General features: G+C 39.0%; 1 protein-coding gene across 1 annotated transcript in view; it reads right to left on the minus strand.

Annotated features, from left to right (window-relative positions):
- Window positions 1–612: 612 nt before the first annotated feature.
- Window positions 613–12,514, minus strand: part of ELOVL4 (ELOVL fatty acid elongase 4) — a 68,943-nt gene continuing 57,041 nt past the window's right edge. Inside the window, exons 5-6 of the mRNA XM_005299607.4 lie at window positions 8,084–8,211; window positions 613–5,899 (exon numbers count right to left, since the gene is read on the minus strand). Coding sequence (XP_005299664.2) covers window positions 5,624–5,899; window positions 8,084–8,211 — 404 coding nt within the window. The 3' untranslated portion in view covers window positions 613–5,623. The remainder of the gene's footprint in view (window positions 5,900–8,083; window positions 8,212–12,514) is intronic.

The following is a 12,514-nucleotide window of genomic DNA, read 5'->3' on the forward strand; positions in this document are numbered from 1 at the left end:
CAAGGTTTCTCTCCTCAGCACTTTCTCCAGTGTACAATAGGAGAGAAGTGGTTTTAGTAATAGGCTGGATTCTGAGGGCTTCCATCAACATGATCATTATACTCAGCCATTTCACTGGCTCCCTTTACTTATCTGAATTACTCACTCTCTTCTGCCCATGTAACCAAGGCACAATACTATTGCTGTTACAACAAGCTGGAAAAGCATCAAATGCTAACCCTGCCCAGTCCCAGCTTCTGCTGGCCTAAGCTGACATTTAGGACCACATATGGCACTGACTTGCACACTGTACAACCTCTAAGACATCTATGGGGTGCACAGAATCTAAGTTGAAGCCAAATTCTTCACTAAGTTTTCAGTTCCCTGACTAGGACTCCAAAGCCTCGGGACTAATCTGCTCAGACCCAAGTTTGGTGTAGAAAATCCCCCAAATCATAAAGTGGAAGAATGTGCCTGAAAAATGTTCCCTGTGAAGTACTGTGCTGTGTGACAAGTTACTTTAGAACAAAGGGAGTGATGCAATTAGAGTTGACAAGTTTCACAAAGCCAAGTGGGACACTGAGAGAAAAAAAAAACTATCTATATGAAAATCATAACCAATGAACTCCTGAACAGCAGGAAAAATAAATTTTATTTTAATGTTTACAAAAGCAAAGCATCCTATGCACAAGAAGCCTCCCTAACCACTCATTACCTCTATTTACATGCATTATTGGCAAATAAAACAAACACACAGAAAGCAAGTATTTTTTCATTCTTTGGAAACTGAAGTAATTGGACCAAATTCTCTGCTGATGTAAATGAGCACAACTCCATTGACTTTAGTGGAATTTCAAGAGCTTATACTAGCAGAAAATTTGTCCGATTAATTCTGGCACCACATTGCTGGGTGACTAGAAATCAGAGATGACTTGCTACTTCTCACCCCTTCTAGATTTTCATTGCTTGTGCTTGCAACTGATTCAAGACACCCAGTAATAAATCTCCCTTCCATCCAAATTGCAACATGCCAAATTACAAGCTTTTATTTACAAGTTATGGCCTCGATATTGCACCAAAGCAATGCCTGGTTTAACTTTACACACCATGAGCAATCCCACTGAAGTTGGTAAAGGTGAATAAAACTAAGCATGTTCACAAATCTTTACAGAATTGGGGCCTGTAAACCTGTATCCATTCCCAACTTCGAGCACATGGTTGCCAGATGTACTAGAAGCTTATTCTGAGGAAGACTTTTCCCTTATCCCATTAACCGTGTAGTTTTCTTAAAATGCTCTCTACCATTGAATGGAGTCATTGGTCAGCTATCAGAGCATGCATGACATGTGATGTCTGTAGGTATGGATGACAATGATCCCCCAATTAATGTGCATTTGAGACATCAATATTTATTTTCATAGAATATCAGGGTTGGAAGGGACCTCGGGAGGTCATCTAGTCCAACCCCCTGCTCAAAGGAGGACCAATTCCCAACTAAATCATCCCAGCCAGGGCTTTGTCAAGCCTGACCTTAAAAACCTCTAAGGAAGGAGATTCCACCACCTCCCTAGGTAACGCATTCCAGTGCTTCACCACCCTCCTAGTGAAAAAGGTTTTCCTAATATCCAACCTAAACCTCCCCCACTGCAATTTGAGACCATCAGGGCTGCCCAGAGGATTCAGGGGGCCCGGGGCAAAGCAATTTCGGGGGCCCCTTCCATAAAAAAAGTTGTAATACTATAGAATACTATATTCTCGTGAGGGCCCCTGTGGGGCCCGGGGCAAATTGCCCCACTTGCCTCTTCCCCCCCCCCCCCCCCCGGGTGGCCCTGGAGACCATTACTCCTTGTTCTGTCATCTGGTACCACTGAGAACAGTCTAGATCCATCCTCTTTGGAACCCCCTTTCAGGTAGTTGAAAGCAGCTATCAAATCCCCCATCATTCTTCTCTTCTGCAGACTAAACAATCCCAGTTCCCTTAGCCTCGCCTCATAAGTCATGTGCTCCAGCCCCCTAATCATTTTTGTTGCCCTCCGCTGGACTCTTTCCAATTTTTCCACATCCTTCTTGTAGTGCGAGGCCCAAAACTGGACACAGTACTCCAGATGAGGCCTCACCCATGTTGAATAGAAGGGAATGATCACATCCCTCAATCTGCTGTTTTACATTTGAACAAGGGGCATTGTGAGGTTCCCAGAAGCCTATGCCTAAAATGACCAACAAATGCCATTCACGTTTGAAATGCCTGGCATCAAGCTATAATCAGTGAAAGCAGCTTGGTTTTGGTGGTTAATCCCTAGAAGCACCCAAACGTCCTATTTAAAACTTATCAGTTACTTCTCAAATTGGGAGTACCTGTTAAGAACATATATAAATCCTAGTTTGCTTTAAAAAAAATTAAGTTATCAAGAGATAAAGTTTCACTATGGGAAATAGGGTTGAGGAGATATGTGTGGGATCAGGTACAAGTGGTATGACAGCTGATCGGTCCAAAGGTTTCAAAATTTCTTAGGAAAGAAATCCCTTTCAATGGAAAAGTCCTAGTTGTCAAATGGTTAAATAGAGTCATGATTATATAAAAAGTGAATAGCAAAAAAATAATTCACTATACAAATTTTCAGCACTTAAGTTTTAATTTTGTGTATCTGTACACGTATTTTCACATGCATTCTACTTTGTCTACATCTGGAGCCAAATTCTGAGGTGCCATGGACAATCAGGCAAGGCACAGAATGGGCAAGACAGTGAGTTTCTAGTAGTGCATACATGTGCATTACTGCCTCAAACCTGAGGAGAGAGGATGAACTGCAAAACGTCAACTTTGGCTGTGTTCTGCAGCTCTGGCTTCTCAGACACAGGAAGGAATAGAAAGAAAGTAGAAGTATTCCACTCACAGCCATGCTATGCCATTCGTCAAACTGCAGAATGCTCCACCAATAAGAGACATCATACTCCGGCTCAAAGTAGGACTGAATCATACGGGCATCAATAGACAAGAACTGGATCAAGGAAAACCCTGTAGCAGAGGACGGATGCTGCAGGCTCAATGCTAACTCAGTGACAATGTTGGTAAACGCTACGTATAGCAGTGTGCCAGGAAAGATCTCTATAACTGGCTTTGCCTGTGAGCCCAGCTGACAGAAGAGCTGTGCCTTCACCTGGATTCACTCAGAATGTAGTTTTACCACCAGCAAGCTCCCCATTTACAAGCACCAGCTGACCCAGAATTCCGAAGTCATAGACCCAAAATTCCAATGTAAGATTTGCCTAACTTCCTGCCATAGGCTTCAGCTGTTTTCATCCTTATGTGCATTTTCGATGCATACAGTAAGTGGGAATTTGGTTCCCAAATACTGGTCAACATGCAAGATGAAATTTTTATTTCAAAGATGTGGCAGAGAGATAACTGAACCTGTACCAGAACATTTCTCGAGAGGCTCTTTAGGAGCCAGAAGATGTTACATGTATGCATCACTTTATTTAATTTGGCTTAAAAAGAAAGGAAATAAAAACATCCAAGCCAAAATGCTAGTTTACTAGAAGTAGGGAGAATACATGCAGATTTGTTTGAGAAAGACCTCAACCCTTTTCCCCTCCCACATGCTTTATGACTATCATTACACAGAAATATACATTTGTACAAATCCAGAGTTTTTTTGGAAAGCATCAAGACTAAGCCAATAGGATAATTAATGCAGTTCCAGTGCAATAAAGCCTCTATGCTCTAGCCATCCAGTACCCTGTCATGTATTCTGCTTGGGGGTAGGAAGAGGGCTTACTACTGAAGAACTGACTTCCAATTTAATCCCCATTTCTAGTACTACAGGCTATGTCCTCAAGTTTTCTTCCTTGCATTCCTATCTTGGTATTTGGATACAGAGAGAGATTTTAGTAAAATGGGGAAGGACAGAAACATAGTAACAGAAGAGGTGTTGGTTTTGTTTGCCAATTGTTTATTATAGGGTGGATGGATAACAGTTAAAATTTTTAAATTGTGTTGGATATTTTAACTTCTACATACAGAGCTTCTTATAAATTCTTTACTTTAAAAATTGTACCATTTCCTCAGTGTAAGAGAGCTGACTAGTGATGCACCTGTTTTTAACCACAAATGTCAGAAATGTATCTGGGAATCAGCAGGACAGCTCTTGGGATCTAAACAGAGAACTAGGAGTTAAGAGCCCTACTTTCGAGTCCCAGTCCCATCATATTCATTGTGAGCTGGAACAAGTGACAATTCTCCATGCCTCAGTATCCATCTAAACAGAAAAGGAATAAGAAATACTGCCATGCTTTCCTCACAGAAGGAAAGATTAATCTTTGTGAAGTGCTATATAAAAAGGCTTTGTCTTCTTATAGCTGTTTTGACTAAGGAATGATAGGCAGAGCAACCCTGTAACTTAGACTGACAAGAGCCAGCACTATTGGAGGAATGCCAGCCAATCTACCTCTATCATTTGCATTAGGCAGTGGCCTGCAAACAATACCAGATGTCTAGTCTACAATCATCAAAATACTAAGATGCAAGACCAATTTATGGGTAGATATTTCCAGAATATACCTACAATGTATTTGCTGTAAAGACATACTTTAACGGCAGATTCTCTCTCCTGATGAAGTGTGCCTGTTTTCTATTTAAACGTGACTGGCGTCGAACGCACGTAGCATTTGCCAAAGAAGGATTAAGTTCTACAGTATGTTCCCCCTCACCATAACACCATACAATCATTTTGAGTGTTGTAAGAGTTAGCACCATGGGTTTAATGCAGGTGGGGGACAAGGTAGAATAACCTTACATCAGATGGATTATTTTAGGCTATGAGATGTACTTTGTTTCATATAAATATATATTTTTAAAGTTTTCTCCCCGTTTAATCACATCCAAAATACCATTCCAAGCTTGCATTGAAAGAGACAGATGATAATTCTACAAAACAGGTGAAAATGTATTTTTTCAGGAAAGCAATTTCTTTCTCCAATTAGCATTAACTGACATTTATATTAGAAGACTCCATATTTCAGAAATTAAAGTTATTTAATGTTAAATGTTCTTTTCAGCAGATTAAGAGGTAGGTATATTTCCACAATAGAAGAAAAATTGTAGCAGACACTAAATCAAAACAAGGAGAGTCTGATAAGTCAACAGACTCTGTTCAGCATATAAACATAACTGTGTCTTGAGATATCTCTAATTAATGATAAGAGAGTTTGTATTTTCAGATAAAAACATACAACATCATAATTTGGAATTTAATAAATTTCTGGCAGAAACAGAAATATTCAAAAGCTGCCTTTTTCCACATAGAAATGTGGGCTTCAACAAATCATTGGATCATTGGTAATATTAACCTTTGGACTGCCAAAACATGTTATTTACTGCAATTCTTTCTTACATTCACCAGCACCAGCAATCTAAAAGTTTACACAGAGATCATCAAATGCTTGATAATTACATAATTACAACAGAAAGTTAACTTGAAGTATTTTTGTTAAAACAATCTTCATAAATAATGAAAATATCTGTGTTCTAGCTCTTCGGTAACCTAAGGGTTAATTGGTACATTGTGTTTCTTTTTTTTTCCTTTTTCTTTTTAAACCAAACTGGAGGTTCCCCACTGCCAGCAATGGTTAAGGCCTGGATAAGTTACTCTCCTTTTGCTTTTTCCTTTTTCTGCTTTTTTCCATTTTCCACCACTAGATTGTTTTCTAGTTTGCTTACACCGTTTGCAACAGCACCATTCAATATTTTGCCATTCTTAATGGGTTCCTTGGGCATTTTATATGTCCGATAGTAGAAGTTACCAAACAAGAAAATAAAGGTGACGGCATAGATCATTACACCCCAGTGCATCCATTTAGGGAAGGGACAGTCGATATAAATAGACATGGCTGTGTGGCCAAGAGTCACGTGGAACTGAATCTGAAAAAAGAAAATATTGCATAATAAACCATTTGATGCTATATTAGGTTTGACTATACCAACTTTTATTGAAAATACAATAATGTATTCATTATAAAGAAAAACACAATTCATGGTTTACATAAGTAATATATAATTGCAATATTTCTCTACACTAACAAATACAAACAGTAGTAATACATTTACATCCACAGCATTTTAAGTAAGTTACTAGAGATTAGACTGCTGTTCCTTTACAGTATCTGTCATAGAATCATAGAATATCAGGGTTGGAAGGGACCTCAGGAGGTCATCTAGTCTAAAACCCTGCTCAAGGCGGAACCAATCCCCAGACAGATTTTTGCCCTACATCCCTAAATGGCCCCCTCAAGGATTGAACTTACAACCCTGGGGTCAGTAGGCCAATGCTCAAACCACTGACCTATCCCCCCCAAAATCATGGAAAGCTGCACAGCAGCTATACAAATCTCAGTACTCTAGGAACCAGAACTCTGGTCTCAAAACAACATATGCATATGCTGATTATAAACATGGGCACCTCAACTTCTGATACCCTCCAAACCCTGTTGCCAAAGGTGGCTGCACTCCCTACTATTCCCACCCTCTACTGCTGAGGAAGGTCAAGCCTTCAATGCTTACAAATAATTCTTTTAAAATTTAATAAAATTATTTTAAAAAGCTCTTCCTTTCCCTCAGCTCCAACCACTATTTGTATTTACCATACAGAGACAACTATTGTAAAGGGCTGCTCTACCTACAACCTCACACTGAAATAACAAATTAAATGAGTCTTAATTTAAACGGTCTGTTATTTCAGTGCAAGTCTGCGTGTGGACACGTCTTTCAGAATACAAATATTCTATTCTGACTGAATTAAAAGTGTCCACACACAGACTTGCACTGAATTAACAAAAGGTGCGTATTAAAACTGATTCCGTTATTTTGGTGCAAGTTTGTGCATAGACAAGGTCTATAAAAACAACAGGAAAAAACCTTTTAAATTTTACATCTGCCAGTTAACTCAAGCCTACATTTTGAAGCTGATAAGGAATACAGAATTACTTTTCTGTTCTGAGGCCCCATGATTAAAAAAAAATATGGACATGGATTGGCGCACAGGTACTTACTGTAAAAAGTAGCATATAATATACAACCTTTGGTCTATATATTTTAAAAGATTATAAAACACAGCATGTAGATCATAATTTAATACAATACATGCTATCATCATGTACCTGGGAAAAGACAAAGTTTGGGCAAAGAAGAAATTATCTAAGAAAAATCTTTGATCTGTGACATTAAAAAATGAAAATGGGAGTGACTGCTTATCGCTTACCCCATTATATGCCACAGCCCAACAGTGATTGCAAGTCACTACCTCTTGGCTGCTGTTTGGTAGTTTATGTGGAAAGAGTAAGTGGACTCAGTCTAGCACATTATGGATTTTTGTTCACACAACACAAAACCCATAATTCACAGCTGGAACCAAAGGACACTCTTGTTGACAGTCTGAGAAACCAGGAAATGAATAGACCTGGAGGCTCTCCCCCCTTAGAGGAGATCCCTGGTAGTTCAGAGTTGAAATCGCTCAGTAGGGCACCATTAGGAAACTGTCATCACTTTGTGTGTTGCACCTGCTCTGAGGTTTGAAATACATGCTTCAATCACCAATGCTGTTTCACTAACACTAAAATTCATTTAAAAATGTAAAAAGAATGAATGGAAACATCATCAGACCCTTAACTACAGTCTGCACTAGCAGGTGCTGCTGTGTAAATAAGAAGATTAAATATTGAACTTTACAGTGATTGTCTTTTCCTTTGAAATAAAATATTACGTTAAGGGCACAGAATAGTTTCATGGTATAACTGCCTTCTGGTAATCAGGTGTTCATTATTTCTGTCATGCCACTATAATCAAACTGATACAGATTTGATTATTTTGCAAAAGCAAAATAACAGTTTAATTACTATTATTGGCTAATTGCATATTTTGATTGTTTTAAAGAATAATCAAAGAGCAATTTTATGTGTAATTATTTCAAAAGTCCATTGCACCTCTAGAAATACATCAGCTTCTGACTTGATCTGTGAATAAGTGACAGCCATCCAGCCTCGTGCTTGGCTGGTACACCTTTCGTTTGACAGGGAGAGGGAGAGAGAGAGAGAGAGATATTTTACTTACCAATTGTAATATGGTCAAGTATCGTTTCCACCACAGATATTTCTGAAATTTAGGGCCACAGGCAGCTAATCCATAGTACATGTACATAACAACATGAATAAAAGAATTCATTTGGGCTCCAAAAAAAGCTGTTCAGATAAAACAACAACAACAACGTGTTATTTGTAAACATGAAAACCAAAAAGTTACCTCTATTTTTTTGTATTACACAGTAAAAATAAAATTGGCACATTTTGTACTTACAATCTTGTATGTATTGTTAGCACTAATAGTAATATGCATAAAAACTGAACTTAAGTTGAAATCCATATCTTTTGTCCATTAGACAGGTTTGACTATGTAGGCTTGAGCCTATAAACATGTACCAAAATTAAGTAACTTGGTCATGTGAGTAGTCCCATTAACTTCAATGGGACTACTCACATGAGCAAAGTTATATGGGTGTTTGCAACATGCAATACACCACTTTTAACAATCTATTGTTAAAAAAATTAACTTTAAAACAATAGCACTGATATTTCAGGATTGCCCTTAACATTTAATAATTCTTTACATTTAGGCTAATATTGCCATCTACGGATGGCTAAAATTAGGCACCCAAATACATAGAATGATTTTCAAAACAACTGAGCACCCAGCAACATCCATTAACATCAATGAATTACAGTCTCCTGAAAACCAGAACCACTTACATAGGTGTCTAAGGACTTAAGTATCGATGGAGTTAATTGGGAACAACTCCATTTGTGGACACTCTTATTTCAGAATAAGAGTGCCTTGTTCCTGTGGGTTAACCCTAACCAGAAGTAGCACCGCAAATATGGAGTTCATCAGGAACATGTGTAGACAAGCCCTTAAAATATGGACTTGAATGTCAAACTTTAGACACTCACTCTTGAAAATCTTGGCCTGAAAACTTTTCAGTAGAAAGCACTGTTTGATAGGATGCAACAGCAGGAGAGGCTGTTCTAGATTTGATTTTGACAAATAGGGAGGAACTGGTTGAGAATTTGAAAGTGGAAGGCAACTTGGGTGAAAGTTATCATGAAATGGTAGAGTTTATTATTCTAAGGAATGGTAGGAGGGAGAACAGCACAATAAAGACAATGGATTTCAAGAAGGCAGACTTTAGCAAACTCAGGGAGTTGTTAGGTAAAATCCAATGGGAAGCAAGTCTAAGGGGAAAAACAATTGAAGACAGTTGGCAGTTTTTCAAAGAGACATTATTAAGGGCACAAGAGCAAACTATCCCACTGAGTAGGAAAGATAGGAAGTATGGCAAGAGACCACCCTGGCTTAACCAGGAGATCTTCAGTGATCTAAAACTCAAAAAAGAGTCCTACAAAAAGTGGAAACCTGGTCAAATTACAAAGGATGAATATAAACAAATAACCCGAGTATGTAGGGACAAAATTAGAAAAGCCAAAGCACAAAACAAGATCAAACTAGCTAGGGACATAAAAGGAAAAAAAAGAAAACATTCTACAAATATATTAGAAGCAAGAGGAAGACCAAGAACAGAGTGGGCCCATTACTCAATAAGGGGGGAAAGACAATAAACAGAAAATGTGGAAATGGCAGAAGTGCTTAATAACTTCTTTATTTCGGTTTTCACCAAGAAGGTTGGTGGCGATTGGATGTCTAACATAACGAATGCCAGTGAAAATGAGGTAGGATCAGAGTCTAAAATAGGGAAAGAGCAAGTCAAACATTACTTAGACAAGTTAGATGTCTTCAAATCACCAGGGCCTGATGAAATGCATCCTAGAATACTCAAGGAGCTGATTGAGGTGATATCTGAGCCATTAACAATTATCTTCGAAAAGTCATGGAAGATGGGAGACATTCCAGAAGACTGGAAAAGGGCAAATATAGTCCCCATCTATAAAAAGGGAAATAAGGACAACCCGGGGAATTACAGACCAGTCAGCTTAACTTCTGTACCTGAAAAGATAATGGAGCAAATAATTAAGCAACCGATTTGCAAAAATCTAGATGATAATAAGGTGATAAATAACAGTCAGCATGGATTTGTCAAGAACAAATTGTGTCAAACCAACCTGATAGCTTTCTTTGACAGGGTAACAAGCCTTGTAGATGGGGGGGGGAAAGCGGTAGATGTGGTATATCTTGACTTTAGTAAGGATTTTGATACTGTCTCGCATATGACCTTCTCATAAACAAACTAAGGAAATACAACCTAAATGGAGCTACTATAAGGTGGTGGCAAAACTAGTTGGAAAACTGTTCCCAGAGAGTAGTTGTCAGTGATTCACAGTCATGCTGGAAGGGCATAACGAGTGGGGTCCTGCAGGGATCAGTTCTAGGTCTGATTCTGTTCAGTATCTTCATCAATAATTTAAATACTGGCATAGAGAGTACACTTACAAAGTTTGCAGACGATACCAAGCTGGGAGGGGTTGGGCTGCAAGTGCTTTAGAGGATAGGATTAAAATTCAAAATGATCTTGACAAACTGGAGAAATGGTCTGAAGTAAATAGGATGAAATTCAATAAGGACAAATGCAAAGTACTCCACTTAGGAAGGAACAATCAGTTGCACACATACAAAATGGGAAATGACTGCCTAGGAAGGAGTACTGTAGAAAGGGATCTGGGGGTCATAGTGGATCACAAGATAAATATGAGTCAACAGTGTAACGCTGTTGCAAAAAAAGCAAACATCATTCTGGGATATATTAGCAGGACTATTGTAAATAAGACACGAGAAGTAATTCTTCCGCTCTACTCCGTGCTGATTAGGTGTCAACTGGAGTATTGTGTCCAATTCTGGTCGCCACATTTCAGGAAAGATGTGGACAAATTGGAGGAAGTCCAGAGAATAGCCAACAAAAATTATTAAAGGTCTAGAAAACGACCTATGAGGGAAGATTGAAAAAACTGGGTTTGTTTAGTCTGGAGAAGAGAAGACTGAGAAGGGACATGATAACAGTTTTCAAGTACATAAAAGGTTGTTACAAGGAGGAGGGAGAAAAATTGTTGTTCTTAACCTCTGAGGATGGGACAAGAAGCAATGGGCTAAAATTGCAGCAAGGGCGGTTTAGGTTGGACATTAGGAAAAACTTCCTAACTGTCAGAGTCGTTAAGCATTGGAATAAATTGCCTAGGGAGGTTGTGAATCTCCATCATTGGGGATTTTTAAGAGCAAGTTGGACAAACACCTGTCAGGGATGGTCTAGTAATACTTAGTCCTGCCTTGAGTGCAGGGGACTTGACTAGATGACCTCTCGAGGTCCCTTCCAGTTCTATGATTCTATGAAAAATATTATTTAGATATTAAATATACTTCAATCTTTAAAAAAAATTAATAGTTGCACTTTAGACATGCATGTTCTAACAGATACTATACATTTGCAAAGTAGTGATGGCCTAGGATTCCAAACAGCAAATCACACATTGCTACACAGCTAACATTGCCTAAACGATTACTGTCATGCAGGAGAGAGTGTCTTTTCTTGCCAGAACTCATGGTAATTTCCTCTGCAGGGTAGGATACCCCTTGCAAGACAGTAATACTTTTTTTTGTCAACATGGACTGTAGGATTTCCCTGTAATTTCATTTGAAAATCCTCATGTATGGCTCAACCTTAAAGAGACACTTGTCAACTTGAATTTTCAAAAATTGATTCATTCAAAATATAGCATGTAAAGAATTTTTACTTTTGAAAAACTTCTCACACTTTTATAACATTTTTACTGCTCCCCTGCTGATGCTTGGAAAAGTCTTTTGGGTGGGCCCCAAAGCAACATTAAACATGCTTGAGCCCACCCCCTTTTTGCTGTGCACATCCATGCCTGCCACTTCTTCAGTGTCACCTTTGCAGCTGCTGGTATTGGTGAATGACCTCTTACAGGTCTTGAGGAAGAGCAAGTAGCATGGGGACAGAGAAGTTAGCCTCCCTTGTAGCCTAGTGATTAGGCAGCTCCCTCAGAATGTAGGCAACGCTAGTTCAATTCCTGTCTGGCTAATAAGCAGAAAGAATTAGAATTTAGTTCTCCCATCTCTCAAGAGAGTGTCCTAATATTATGGCATGAGTCTTACTCAATCTCTCCTGTTAAAGGTGTATTACTTTGGAGAAATGAACAGTGACCAGGAGCGGGGACTTGCACTTGGGTCTCCTACATCATAGGGGAGTGGCCTAACCTCCAGGCTATGGAATCATTCTCACTCTTTCCCTGACCCCATGACTATTCGTTGTTGTTATGAATTATTGTGAATTGGCACTCTGATAGAAAATTTAGACGTGCTGGTATGTAGGCAATGTGTCATCTGCTAGAAAACAATGGAACAGACAGGGCCGGCGCAACCCATTAGGCGACCTAGGCACTTGCCTAGGGCGCTACAATTTGGGGGGTGGCGACTGTGGCAGTATTTCGGCGGCAGGACCTTCCACCGCCTCTGTGGGGGGCG

This window comes from Chrysemys picta, chromosome 3 (genome assembly GCF_011386835.1).
Source record: "Chrysemys picta bellii isolate R12L10 chromosome 3, ASM1138683v2, whole genome shotgun sequence".
Classification (NCBI taxonomy): domain Eukaryota; kingdom Metazoa; phylum Chordata; order Testudines; family Emydidae; genus Chrysemys; species Chrysemys picta.